The sequence below is a fragment of the Sciurus vulgaris genome, assembly GCF_902686455.1.
Source record: "Sciurus vulgaris genome assembly, chromosome: 3".
NCBI classification, from domain to species: domain Eukaryota; kingdom Metazoa; phylum Chordata; class Mammalia; order Rodentia; family Sciuridae; genus Sciurus; species Sciurus vulgaris.
This window is the reverse complement of record NC_136463.1, coordinates 132,442,792-132,457,616: the sequence shown is the minus strand read 5'-3', so window position 1 is coordinate 132,457,616 and position 14,825 is coordinate 132,442,792. Positions and strand designations below refer to the sequence as shown.

Genomic DNA, 14,825 nt, shown 5'->3' with positions numbered 1-14,825 from the left:
TGGTTTGTTCACAGGATCTGGGTTCCAGGTATGACTTCATCTCCTTGGAATGAAGCAGCAAGCAGATGCTGAGAGCCGAAGACCAGGGTCATGTGTGCACAATGGCAAAGCAGCCATCATGGAAACAAAAATAATTGTTCTTGGAAACAAAAATAATTGTTGACCATTCAGTTATATGTAAAAGTATCCCCCCACACACACCTTTGATTCAAACATATTACTGTGAACATTAGCAAAACAGGGCAATGGTGCTGAGACTTCTGAACATCAGCCCTGGAACTGTATGTTTTTTATTTGGGCTAGGGTTTTCTATTGTGATTGGATGCATTTAACTCTGTTTATTTTTACATCCTCCATTCTGGCTTTGTCCCAGTGATTTCTACCGGTTTCAGTCGCTTTGGAGTCTCTGATGTGTTTTCATCTGAACTTTGACCTAAACTTCAGTGTTATTTTCAGCTGTTCTTTGACAGGGACTCCAACAGCTGCTGCTTAATACCACAGACAACTGTGACACATGAGGAGTTTCTAGCAATAGGATTGATCTGCTGATCCTGGGCTCTGATTTGAAGCCTGTTAAAATTTTCCTGTTGGGGGTGGTGGGGCTGAAGAATAAAAGCCAAGCTTGAAGCAGCCTGAAGTACAGTGCTATCCTTTTTTTTTTTTTTTTTAAATTGGTAAAATATACTTAGTGTTAGCCTTTAATTTAAAAATAAAATAAAAAAAACCTTTTCTTGCTGCAATTAAAAGGTAACAGCAAAGCATTTTGCTTTCCAGGAGTTGTGAGGAATGAATTTGAAAATTCTCTTTGATGGAGCAGAACCATCACAAAGAAATCTTCAAATGACAGGTATCTATTGATAAATGCTGGTTGAACTATTTTTAAAATGCTCCTAAGAAATCTGAGGCTCTGAGAACATGTGGCCATCCCATATAAACTTCATTTGACAAAGGGCAGTAAGTTTTAGAAAAGCAGATTAATCTAAAAATATATTTCAAGCGATTTTGTGACTTAACCTCAAAACAAATACAAGAACTTTTTAGTACATGTTTTGGTAGTTCTTTTTTTTTTTTTTTTTTCATGAGAGACTTGAAAATTTTTGAAAAGACTCATAGACTCATATTCAGGTCAATGACTTGCTGGCTTCAAAGTCCATGGTTACAACTGTTTAGTTTCAATGGCAAAACTAATTTGGGTTGTCAGGATGTATTTTTTTTTTTTTTCCATTTGCTATCAAAATCAGCTGATAGGCAAAGAGCTCAAAGTTGTCCTTCACTTTTCAGATAATGGCAAAAAAAAACAGGCACTTAGTGTTACCATACTAGGGGTGTGGCTCTTCCCTGCAATCGCTCCTCTCTCTCTCCTCTCTTATGATAAACTCAATGGGGCTGTCTATTTTTAACCTTCTGTACTTTACTTTCGGCAAAGTAATCAGTTCAAGCAGAGCTCTTTCCCTGAATGAATCCAAGTAACCCCGTGGTTCCCTTCTGAAATGAGCAGCAGACACGCATCCGAGCAGAGGCTGCCCAAGGAATAAACTCTGCTTCTAAAGTGCCATGTCTGGCCAAGGAAGTCCTGGAGTGGAGTTTTCAACAACAACTGTCAGTTCAGTAGCTGTGCAGGCTGGAGACTGCAGAATCGTGATAGCGGTCATAAAGGTAAGTGAACAACTTTCTTTTCTTCTGTGTGACTGTGGGCTTCTTGCAGTGTGCTGATAACCCTAAAGAGCATTGCACACAATCATCAGAACGCACGCACGCAGCACATAAAAAAGAGCAGCCTATTCTTGCTTTCTGAAATGGGCAACTAAGGGAAACTTTTACTTAGTTGCAGCCAGTTTCCATAGCTTCTCCTTCCTTTCAGATAGACAGAAAGCATCTACAGCAGCCTGATTATAAGACCTCTACTATATACTTTCAGTTTGGTCTTTCAAGGCAAGACACGTGGATTAGAGGGTCATGCCTACCAGCTAAGGCCAGTGAGCCTGTGCAAGGTTTGTGAGTTGAGAATGGATGTGATGGAGGTGGGAGGAGGCAGATCAGAGGGTGGTACTGTTTTGAGGATGAAGGAGCACGGGAGATACCTAGGAAGGGGCTCTGCTTGCACCCCACACAGCACTGGTTTTAATGTGGTAACGGGGATACTAAATCCTTGTCACATTGCTGGGGGAGTGCCTCAGAAGGTATAAAATGCAGGTATCAAATTTGCTTTTAACAGTAGGAATCTGAGGCCTCTTGGGGCTTAAATACATGTTTTATATCTAGCAATTTTCCCATTTGCAAAGATGATCAGACATCTTTAGCTTAAGGAGACACCCATGATTTTACTCCCTGTGAATACGCCCTGCAAAATCTCTGAAGCACTATACTTGGGCAGTAGACAAGTTATCATCTAAAGAATTCAGTGTTTGCTGGGGATGTAGCTCAGTGGTAGAGCACTTGCTTAGAATATGCAAGGCCCTGGGTTAAATCCCCAGTACTACAAAAACAATGACAACAACAACAAAAAAAAAAAAAAAAAAAAAAGAAAGAAAGAAAAAAGAAAAAGAACTTGGTGTTTAATGAAAGGAAACCTGGCAAAGGAGCTGGTGTTCACCAGCCAGTTACTTTCAGGACACCAGCAGACTTAATTGAATGCTTTTCTGGCCTTTTGTTAGAGCAAGAACAACAAGTCCTGTTTAATTTAATTGCTGCAAATTTTATGGTAATATGAAAACTTGCAACAGAAAAAATAGAACTTGACATTGAGCAAAATGATTCATTATAAAAGCACAGAATGCAAAGTGTTCCTACAGAGGCCGATTTGCCTGTGCTGTTGAGCCCAGCCCCCAGGCATACAGGACCTCTGCTGACTCCCTCGCCCTCTGGTCTTTCTGAAGGCAGTGAACAGAGATGAAGAGAATTCTGATGCAGTAGTGAGGACTGATGATTTGTATGTGATTTAATGAGGATTTCAGCAACAGTAAATTTTAGCAGTGAAGGAAAAGAGGCAATTTGCCTATTTTTAAAAAGTTAACTTTTATTTTCCTCAAATGAAACATTCTTAGATCAGGATAAAGAATAAGTTTAGGAAATTAATCTGTAGTAGAATCAGAGGGATGTTGAACATAGGGAAAAAAAACTTTACACTGGAGACAATTATTTTTAACTGAATTGAGTTTCTAAGAACGTTCCTTCACTGACCCCTCCCCAACTCCTTTCCCTTACTGCCATCTCCATGCAAAATACACTGGGTACTCAGAGCGGAAAGTCCATCTCAGTGGAAGAGCACTGTGGTCAAGTCTGCTTCCTAGATTGCCCTCATGGAGTTTCACGACTTTTATGGGAGTTCAGTTTTGTCAGAAGACAATTGTGTCAATTATCCTGTAACTTTGTAATATTCAGTGATTCATAATTCATTGTACGTGTTCCTTATTTGGGGATTTAAAAAACTAAATCCAATGCACTGAGAGATGAATTTATTACAAGAATAAAACATGACAAAGCATGCATTTATATTAGACCTGCTACATTTCATCGTAAGCAAGGCCTGTCTCTATGAAAAGAAATTTCACATTATAACCAGAAATTAAAAAATTAAAATAGAAAAGGAGAAGGGTGAAGAGGAAGGAGGCAGGGGAACTAAAAGTGCATTTTATTTCACTTTTATTTTTAGTGTGGCAAATGGGTACAACTTCAGCTGGCTGAATCACAGCCCAATCTTCTAGAAATTGGGAGCAGTCAAGATGAAACCAAAAAACTTCTTCATGATCATGAACTTCTTTTGGCCAAACTCAAGGTAAGACACTAAGATGTGAAACAGATGCAAATTAATAAGGAAGAAAAAGTTCTTTCTTACTCTTCATCTTGATTCCTTTGGTGTCTCTGGTTATGGCCACTTTACTATGGTACCAGATAAACAATGGGAAAACCCACTACTATTACTGTGGGTAAACAGCACAGGAGAGAAGTAACAAGATTTTTAAAAAGTGTTCCCTAATGTGATGGAAAATATGGAGTGATAATATTCTCACTGTGGAGAAAAATTTTTTGTTGTTGTTTACTGCCTGCCTCAGTGAAAAAAATCCATATCTTCCATTTCATGCTTCACACTGTCAAGTCAAAATGACAGATCCAAACTGTAAGCTTCTAGTAAGAATAATTTGGAGGCCTTATTCCTCTGTTGAACTATCAAATATATCTGATTTTGTGCTTAGTAGTAAGAGCCCTGGAAACCAGATAATATTTTAGTAAAATCAGACTTGCTCCATATAGGTTGTAGTTATTTAGTTAAGAATCTAAAATTAACAACTGGAGATTTCCAGGTAAGGGGCAGGAAAGGTCAAGGCCATACCATAGTTTGTGGGGCTGAGTGTAAAATTAAAATGTGGGGTTCCTTGTTCAAAAAAGCATAAAAGATCTTTCTTGATCTGTCATAGTTCTTTTTATTTGCTGCCTAATATCTGACTTCTTCAGGTGCAGGGATTCGCAAGTGCAGACCCTCAGGGATGCTCAACCTCACCCATAACTCAGTCAGTACACCCTATGTGGACCTGACCCAACTGAGAAGGGATGAGGGGGTAAACAGGAGAACAGAGAGTTCCCATCCCCTGGAGGTGGGACCACGTGTGCATGAGGCTCCAATTCATACAGCACATGCTCTGCTGTCCCATGGGACTTCACTTATGAAACACAAATGCACAGGGAAAAAAAAATCACTAAAAATTTCAAGACAGGAACAGGCAGAGCATGAACCCCATGGTGTCCCCTTCTGAAAATGGAGCCCTGTGATTCTGCCAGCCCTGTGAGTCATAACCCTCATTGGCAAATGAATGTCTTTGCTATGATCAAAGAGATTGATGGAGATTCAGAGTCCTCCAATTACTAAGATGTTCTACATTTTTGGTACTTTAACATTACTGGCTTCTTTGAACATCCAGGCTGAAATTCATACTTGCTTTCTAGATTCAGAGGCAGATCTAATCTACATCAGATATACAAACAATGCTTTTCTGATTGGACAGTGGTAGAAGTAACCAGGCAGATCAGACTGAGAAGTTGAAGAAAGAATTAGTATTAAAAAAGGAGTCATTAGATCTAGAATTTATTCTCCCATTTGACAGCTCCTTGCTCAGGTCTCTGAGTTCTGAATTGACTTTCAAGGTAGCAGTCCCTGGTTGTCAGGAAGGCTTGTGTCTATTGAAAAATGAAATTATAATCTGAAAGAACATTGAACTGGGAATCAAAAGACCTATATTTAGCTCTAATTATGCCACAAACTAGTGTAATTTTATTAACAATGCAAGGTGTTCCTGTTATAGAAAAGACCATAACCACTTGTCTTGAATACCTAATTCTATGAACTATGGAAGCCCCTTGATATTCCTGTTCATTTCCCAAGATTTGCTTTCTCATAGTCCCTAGAGACTGTGTGGCTAGTGAAGTTAATCTGTACTTGAAACCATATTGCTTCCTCAGTTCTCACTAACAATTCACACTAAGCAGCATTTTCTGGTCCACTGATAAATCGTGAGTGGTGGGGAGTTCACAGCAGTCTAGGTCTCTCAGGCTGCCCATCTTCTCCCCTCACCTCTACTTCTGTCAAGGTAACTCCAGGGCAGATGCTTTCTCAGGTGGAGCAATGCAATTGTCTTCAGCGCCTATGCAAGATTTGCTCAGCTGTAATTCATTACAGGATCCATCCTCCTTAGAAGGCACTTGTGGATCTAGATTCTAAATGTCTTACTGTCTTTTTATGCCTGTCTTCAGACTGTATACCAAATACTTAAGTTCTCTGGACTTCCAGATTTTTATCTATAAAACAAAGAGGGAGAACATAGCAGAATTTTGTATATATTGTGGATCTTATCATAATGTGCCTTGGGATTCTGGAGCCATTCTCCCTCCTTATATATGGGTCTAAGAAAACAAGACCTCAGAATGATCATTCAGCTTCATTCAGGCCTGTAGCCATACCTCTTAATGTTCATATCTTCCCCACCATCTGCCACTATCAATCTATCCCCTCAGCCCCAGGAAATCCTAAATAGTAGAATTATCTTCCAAATAAAACTGGTTTTAAAATTACTGGTATTTAAGAAAAAGAAAGTAAAAAAGGAAGGAAATTATCAAGGGGTCGAAGTTTACTTCAGATTTGCCAACTTTTTAAAATAAAAAATTATGAATTTCAACTTGCAAATAAATAGATCACAATTTCAATCAATATGCTAGTTATTTTGCTATTGGGGTAGGTACAAAAATTTCAAGGATCCAAGTTAGTTTTAATACAAAGATTTCAAAGGACAGGGTTGATACTAGTTCAGGAAGCCAATAATATTTAATGTTCATTCCAGTCCATTCCCTATGCACAGGGTCCTGTGATTTGTTCTAATTATAAAATATGTTCTGTAAAGGGTATTTGGGGGTATGTGTGAGAGTCTGTGCTGAGGCCTCTCTGATTTGAACACAGTACTGATCCTCTCTGGTATCAGGGTCTATATTTGAAAAGTTAGGATAATAACAGTTACCTTCACACATCTAAAAAGAAAATGTGGGAAGAGACATGTACTGATGTATGGAAGCATATGTTGCTTCCAAAATGAAAAGTGGCATAATTATTATGTCAATAATGAATACTTCAGAGTAATTTGAATATTTAATTTAATAGAAAAACTATTTTCTGCCTTCCATTGACAGTGATCTCAAACCCTACTAATTTAGACTGAAGGGAAAAATTCTGGAAACGGAATTTTTATGAGTGTTTCTAATGCTGGTAATGTCTATACCCCGGAGATCTTATTTTGTTTAACAATCCCAGTGGAGTATCCAGAGAAAAAGTCCTTCCCTATTTTCAATGGTGAAAACAATCAAGTGGAAAAAAGCTTTGACTTCCAAAAGGCATCTAGATTCTCAAACCATATTGAAATAATCTCTAATGAGAAAGAAGTCATTCAGAAGGAGAAAAGCAGTAGATGTTAGCCAGGTGAAGAGCTGCCTGGGGCCACCGTGAACATTGCACCTTCATTTGGCACGAGGTGGTGGGAGGAAGAAAAGAAGGTGCCAGGGGCATGTCACTGAGAATGGTCTCCCCAGTGTCTGTTTTGCAGCTACATCTTTAGTGTCCAAAGGAATTAGCACAACATGAGCCAAAGAAACTCCCTGACCTTATAGATAAGTGACATTAACTTTCACTGAAAAATGACCCTTCAGAGTATAAATACTAAAAAAACTCATCTCTAATTTGACTCTCATAAACCCATTGGTTTCCTGGTTCTGACTAAATCTCTGACCCAATGAAAGCTTATTTTTGTCCTATTTCTATTTCCTGAGCTAGAAACAAATGCACTATAAATAGAACATATTAGTAGTAAAGCTAAGCATTTTATTGAATCTTGCCTTGAATAAGAGACAGTGAACTTTCCTGCTGTTAAGCTAAAGTATTTACTCAGAGTGCATTTCAAAAATTTTTTTTATTGTGCTAAGACATATGTAACATACAATTTGCCACTTTAACATTTTGTTGGTGTACAGGTCAGTAACCTTAATTACATTAACTGTGTGTGCGTGTTATCATTACTATTCTTTTCCAAAGTTTTTCTTCACCCCAAACAGAAACTCTGTATCCATTAAGCAGCAACTACCATTATTATCTCTGCTTATAACCTATGATGGACTTTTTCTATGAATTTGTCTTTTCTTGGCACCTCGTGTAAATGGAATCACACCACATTTGCCTTTTTGTACTTGGCTTATTTCACTTAGCTTATAACATTTTCAAGATGTGCCCACATTGTAGCATATATCAGAACTGCATTTTTTTTTTTTTTTTCACGGTGCTGGGGATTGAACCCAGCACCTTGTGCTTGCAAGGCAAGCACTCTGCCAACTGAGCTACATCCACAGCCCTTCATTTATTTTTGAATAATGAATAATAACAATGAATAAGTGGATTAATAAATGATAATATATTATAATGATTGAGTATCCTTTGAAATGTTTTGATGTCAAGGGTTTTTTAATTAATTGTGTATGCATAATGAGATATCTTGAGCATAGAACCTGAGTCTAGCTATGAAATTCATGTGTGTCAGTTATACCTTCTTACACATAGCCTATAGGCAATTTTAGACAATATTTTTGTTGCGTCTGCATTTTGACTTTGATCTATCACATGAGGCAGGTATGGAATTTTCTACTTGTGGGTTTGTGTCATTACTGAATTTCTGATTTCAGATTTTTGGATTAGGGATGCTCAACCTGTAGTACATTTTTATAAAATCTATTCATCTGTCCATAGCTGCTATATCATTTTACATTCTCACTAGCAACATACAAACATTACAATATTCCACATCCCACCAAAGCTTGCTATTTTCTATTTGTTTTTATTTTTAAATTATAGCCATTCTATTGGCTATAAGTTGGTATCTTATCGTGTCTTTGATTATATTTCTCTAATGATGAATGATGTTGAGCAACTTTCATGTGCTTACTTGTCAATTATATATCTTCTTTGGTGAAAATAGTCTATTCATGCCTGTTTTGAGAGTAAGTCGTTGGTTTCATTTTTTATTGTTGGGTTGTAGGGATTCTTTATATATTATGGATATTAATCCTTATCAAATATGTGATTTGCAACTATTTCTGGCATTTTGTAGATTGCTTTTCACTTTTTGGATAATCTCCATTGAGAATATATTTTAAAGTTATGTGACTTGAGTTATAAATATTTGCATATTACAGTTTTATAGCATGTGTGTTGTAATACAATAGAACTTTTTCATGTTGTAAGAGGACTGTTTTACATATCTGTGTCATAGCATGCATTTATTTTGTAGAGGAGATCCATTTTCTCTCTTCCCCTGCTCTCTGATAGGCCCACAAGTTCAGGAATCTACTCTCTCAGAAGTGTTAGGAAAGTTTCCACCTATCTTTTCTCTTCATTTATTTTTCTTTGCAGAAGTGAGGAGAAAATGTCATTGGGCTGGTTAGACTTGGGGATGAAGTGGCCACCACGGAGCAACCAGCTTCAAGGGTTCTCTCTGAAGCATCTTCCCACCTATGGGTTATAGATTCTCCTCTCTCTCTTCTGCTTACCTGGCCAGATGTCCCTGCCTGGTAGACTTAGGCCACGATCCCACCCAGGACAGCTGTGCCTCAGATCCAGTACTCTCTCGGGCAGTTCCCAAGGGCTCAATTTGGCGGGGGGAAAGTAGAAAACCAGCACAACCCATCCTCCAGTCTGTTTTTACCAGTAAGAAGAGCAAGTATTTTGATTCATACTTGACCTTGATATTCTGGAGCCCATCTTGGCTGTTGAGCCAAGACAGGGTACTCTTCTCTGTATCTACAACATTTTCTCCTTTTAGAATTTCTTCTCCTCTAATAAATCAACTCATATCAATGCTTCATTGACAATGGACATATCTGAGTTCCTGCTTAGCAGGAACAAATTATGGTTACAAAATTATAGGCTTGGGGCTGTGGTTGTGGCTCACTGGTAGAGTGCTTGCCTAGCACATGTGAGGCACTAGGTTCAATTCCTAGCACCACATATAAATAAATGAATAAAATAAATCTCTATCAACATCTAAAATATTTAAAACGAACAAACAAAAATACAAAATTATAGGCTCTCTAGGCACAGCCTCCTCTGTGCTGCATTTTATTTAATAAGACAAGGAAGGGATTTACCTAATTTTAAGAGAAGGAACATAAAGGGCCTATTGGGAAATTGGAAGCCCACACCATATTTCTCTGTAACTGAGCAACACCTGGTGACAGAGTCAGTGAAAGAGGCATCCTCCACATTTCTTCTAGGAACAGAGCACGTCTGGGTTATAGCAGATGCTGACAAGCCTTTTTACAACTTTTTACAACATAGGAAGATTATGGTAAAGATGACTTTAAATTATTTGGTCCTATTCCCCCTGAGAATATCCCTGTCAGCCATGTGATAGCCATCTTGGAAACAGATTCTCCAGCCCCTGTTGAGCTTCTCAGATTACCTGTGTGGAGCAGGGACAAGTTTTCCTCACTGAGCCCTGCCCAAACTTACCCAAACTGAGCAAAATAAATGACTGCCCCTTGGGTAACTAGGCTTATTATCCTAGTAGAAAACTAGACCAGAGGGCAACAGCAATGGTGGCATCCTCTAGGGATTTTGAAGATAGCATTCATGAAAGAAAAGGCACAGAGACTGGGGATGTGGCTCAATGGTAGAGCACTTGCCTAGCAGGTACAAGACCTTGTGTTCAATCCCTAGTACTGGAGGGCTGCGGGCCAGAAAGGCACAGCCATAAGAAAACAAGAATTCTCATGGAGAGACAGTTGAGAAACGAAAGTGAGTTTCTCTAAAATGGGAGCTGTTGTGATAAAACTAATAATAAGTAAATGAAAATTCTAAAGTTTGTGAATGATTTACTTTTTGGGGAATGAATGAACTATGTGCATTCTGATACAGCTTATTGATCAGAAGGAAAAAGTTTGTAGTTATAATTCTATAATTTTGAGCTGGGGTTATGGCTCAGTGGTAGAGCTCTTGCCTAGCATGTTTGAGGCACTGGGTCGATTCTCAGCACCACATATAAATAAATGAATAAAATAAAGGTCTATCAACATCTAAAAAATGTTTTAAAAAATTCTATAATTTTGTTTACAGAGATATACATAAAATCTTATAGGTATGTTATGGAAGTAATGATGAATCCTGTCAGGGAAAAATCAGGGAAAGTTGATGGATAAAGTCGTATCTGATCTGTCCTAAAGATGAATATGAGTATTCCAGACACCAAAGACCAATTTAAAGGAAAAACAATGGAATGAGAGATAAATATTTGCAATGTACATGAAAATCAAAGGTTAAATCCTTCAATTGATAAAACAGACACACCAAAAATCAATTAAAAAATAGACAATTCACGGAAGAGAGGCAAAACACCAATAAATTTGAAAAAGATGCTCAATATCAGTAATAGCCTAAGAAATGAAACAAGGTAATTTTAAAAGATTATTTCCCTATTATTATTTGCCTCTTGCTTAATTAAAAATTCAAAATATTGATTGCATGTAATGACTGAGGATGTAAGGATGTAAGTTTCACCTGTACCACTGGTGAGACTTTGGATTGACATGGCCATTTGGAAACTAGAAAGCATGAAAATGTAAAATGCTCACATCCTGTGACCTAGCGACCTCACTTCTGTGCTATACCTGGAAATGAAAGCATTGCTCAGGGTATAGTTAGAGTGATGCTTTTGCTGTCACATTGAGCATCTTTACGCTCCCCACTCCCCCAGCCCCTTTGATACCAGGAATTGAACCCAGGGATACTTAACCTTTGAGCCACATCCCCAGCCCTTTGTATTTTTTATTTTGAGACAGGGCCTCACTAAGATGCTTAGAACCTTGCTAAGTTGCTGAGATTGTCTGAACTTGTGATCCTCCTGCCTCAGCCTCCCAAGCCACTGGGATTATAGGCATGCCCCACAGTGCCTGGCTACATGTGTTTTAATAGAATGATCTAACTGGAAATAAACAATATCCAATAGTAGGGAATAAATTTACAAATCGATCATATATGCTTCTTCCATATGATAACGTATTTTGAGCCCCATGTTTCTGGTTTGTGACCTTCTTAAACTCCTAGGTGCTTAATCCAGTGCTGCTTGGGCTTTCTGTTATTTGCCACTAAATACATTACTATCTGAAACCTGGCTCCAAAGGCCAGGATCACAGCTAACATTTTGAGATTATAGGCTTGTAGCCTCCAAGTTGTTCTTTTATTTATTTATTTATTTATTTATTTTTACAAACTGCATTTTGATTCATTGTACACAAATGGGGTACAACTTTTCGTTCCAAGTTGTTTTTTATTTAGAAGATAAGCTGTTCTTTAGAGTTAAATCTACAACCAAAAACTTTTCATGGAAAGTAGAAACCGTGGACTGGGTATGGTGGTGCACGCCTATAATCCCAGTGGTACGAGAGGCTGAGGCAGGAGAATTCCAAGTTCAAAGCTAGTCTCAGAAATTTAGTAAGTCCTTAAGCAATTTAAGGAGATCCTATCTCTAAATAAATTATATAAAAGGGTTGGGGATATGGTTCAGTGCCACCAGGTTCAATCCAAAGTACCAAAAAAAAAAAAAAAAGGAGAACATTTGTCTTTATTGTTGACACAAAAGCTCTTGGTCTAAGATTTGGATTGATGGGGCAGAATTCTGACAATTCAGGGAATCACAGATGCATTTGCTTTTTTCCATATTTTTATTGGCACGTTATAATTATATGTAATAGTGGGATTTATTGTTACGTACTCATGCATGCACCTGATATAACAATATAATTTAGTCAATATTGTTCTCTATTATTTCCCATTCCCCTCCCTTCCTTTATCTCCAAATCCCTTTCCTCAACAATACTGGTCTCCCTTCTATTTTCATGATACACCCCCACCTCAAAACAGACACACCATTTTCCCCCTTTTTTCTTTCTGTCTTCCTCAGGTGAAAGAAAACATACAACCCTTGAATTTCTGAGTTTGGCTTATTTCACTTAATATAATATTCTCAAGTTCCATCCATCTTCCTGCAAATGACATAATTTCATTCTTTATGGTGGAATGAAACTCCACTGTGTATATTGACAGACATTTAGATTGGTTCCATAATTTGGTTATTGTGAATCATACTGCTATAAACATGGGCATGCATGCATGATTATAGTATGATTTCCTTAATTCTTTAGGAATGGTAGAGCTAGATCATGTTATGGATCATTCTTAGTCTTTTGAGGAACCTCCAAACTGATTTCCATAGTTGTTGTACTAAGTGTTCCTCTTTCTCCACATCATCTCTTGCACTTATTATTGTTTGTATTTTTGATGGCTAACATCCTAACTGGAGTAAGATGAAATCTCAGTGTAGGTTTAACTTGCATTTCCCTAATTGCTAAAGTTATTGAATATATTTTTCATATACTTGTTGGCCATTTGGCCAAACAGAAACATCTGTTTGGGTCATTTGCCCATTTATTGATTGTGTTATTTGGTTTTCTTTGGTCTTTAGTTTTTTGAGTTTACTTTTTAAATGTATTCTGGGTAATAATCCTCTATCAGAAGAGTAGGTAGCAAGGATTTTCTCCCATTCTGTGATTCTCTATTCACATTCTTAATTGTTTCCTTTGCTGTGCAGAAGACTTTTAATTTGATACCATCCATTTATTAATTCTTGGTATTATTTCCTGAGCTTTAGAAATTCTATTGAGGAAGTTGTTGCCTGTGCCTATATGTTGACGTGTTGGCCCTACACTTTGTTTTTTCTAGAAGTTGCATTGTTTCTGGTCTAATTCCTGGATCTTTGATCCATTTTGAGTTACCCTTTATGCAGGGTGAGAAATGAGGATCTAGCTACATATAAATAACTAGTCTCCCCAGCACCATTTGTTTAAAAGCCTATCTTTTCTTCAACCTGAATACTTTTGATGCCTTTGTCAAGGATCAGATGACTGAATCTGTGTGGGTTTGTCTCTGTGTCTTTTATGCTCTTCCATTGGTCTACGCATTTATTTTTATGCCAGTACCATACAATTTTTATATGTATCTCTGTAGTATAATTTAAAGTCAGATATTGCAATGCCCCCAGCATTGTTTTTTGGCTTAGAATTGCTTTGGATGTTCTTTATTCTTCCAAATGAATTTGAAGACTGTTTTTTCAAATTTATACAAATGCATTTATAAAGCAGAGACAAAGTAGTAGAACATGACTCACCACCTCCACTCCCAACCTTTAATACTGTTGTTTGGATTAATATTGGGTTAAAAATATGCCTTTTGGTCTAGGTATGGAGGCACATACCTGTAATCCCAGAGGCTTGGGAGGCTGAGATAGTAGGATCACAAGTTCAAAGCCAACTTCAGCAGCTAAGTGAGGTTCTAAGCAACTTAGTGAGTTCCCATCTCAAATAAAACAAAACAAAGGGCTTGGGATGTGGCTCAGTGGTCAAGCACCCCAGGGGTTTAATTCCCAGTAAATATATATATATATAGGCTTTTGAATTCTGGCCAGAAGGCAACAGAGCAGAAGACATATGTATGTACTGTCTTTAACTGAGAATGAGATTCTCTTTTGTTCTATTTTATTTAAGTTCACCATGTCTCTTGCCTGGTTAGCCTGAGTTAGAATGCATATTTTCTGAACTATAGACTTTGCCTTAGATATGTAATAAGGTACATATATGTAAAACTCAAGGGATTTTCAAATGACATAATTATCTCATTCTCATGATAAGTTCATCTTATTATTCTTCTTCAGGAGAATAAGGCAAACTTCTGATAATTGTCCTCAAATTATCTGTATCTACTATCTTTTTCCTCTCACATACTTGAAGTTCAGATACTTGAGTGAAATTAGACTTTTTGTCTTTCTTACTGATTCCAGTTCTAGGCAAGATAGAACAAACACTCTCCAGACCGTCTCCACTGCTAGGAATATGAGCCCCTGGTGCAGTGTGCATATGTCCTGGATGCTGATGAGTACAGGCCCCCAGGCAGAGCAGGGCAAGAGATCAGAATTCCACATACCATTAAGCCACCATTTCCCCCGCCTTCCTCTGCTCTCCAATATTTCCTAGATTGGTTACTAAAGCAGACTGATACTTTGATGATATGTCAGAAAGAGCCCCAGAAAACCCCTTGTTCAGGTCCAGAGAGCAGGAAAAAGATCTCCAAGGTTAAGAGAGGAAGGGGAAAATCCACTGCTTTTGTTTTTTGTTTTCAGTGTGTCCAGTGTCCAGCATGTCTTCCCCAGCCCAGGCCATCTCCCCACCGCAGCGGTAAAAGTAGAGGCAGCCAA

General features: G+C 37.8%; 1 protein-coding gene across 8 annotated transcripts in view; it reads left to right on the top strand.

The window, feature by feature from the left end:
* Positions 1-1,186: 1,186 nt before the first annotated feature.
* The window catches only part of CCDC141 (coiled-coil domain containing 141), a 202,330-nt gene continuing 188,691 nt past the window's right edge, over positions 1,187-14,825 (top strand). Inside the window, exons 1-2 of one of the 8 annotated variants that reach the window (XM_079134532.1) lie at positions 1,187-1,656; positions 3,653-3,775. In XM_079134532.1, coding sequence (XP_078990658.1) covers positions 1,555-1,656; positions 3,653-3,775 — 225 coding nt within the window. In that variant the 5' untranslated portion in view covers positions 1,187-1,554. The remainder of the gene's footprint in view (positions 1,657-3,652; positions 3,776-14,825) is intronic. The other 7 variants (XM_079134531.1, XM_079134534.1, XM_079134535.1 and 4 more) reach the window with 7 other exon arrangements.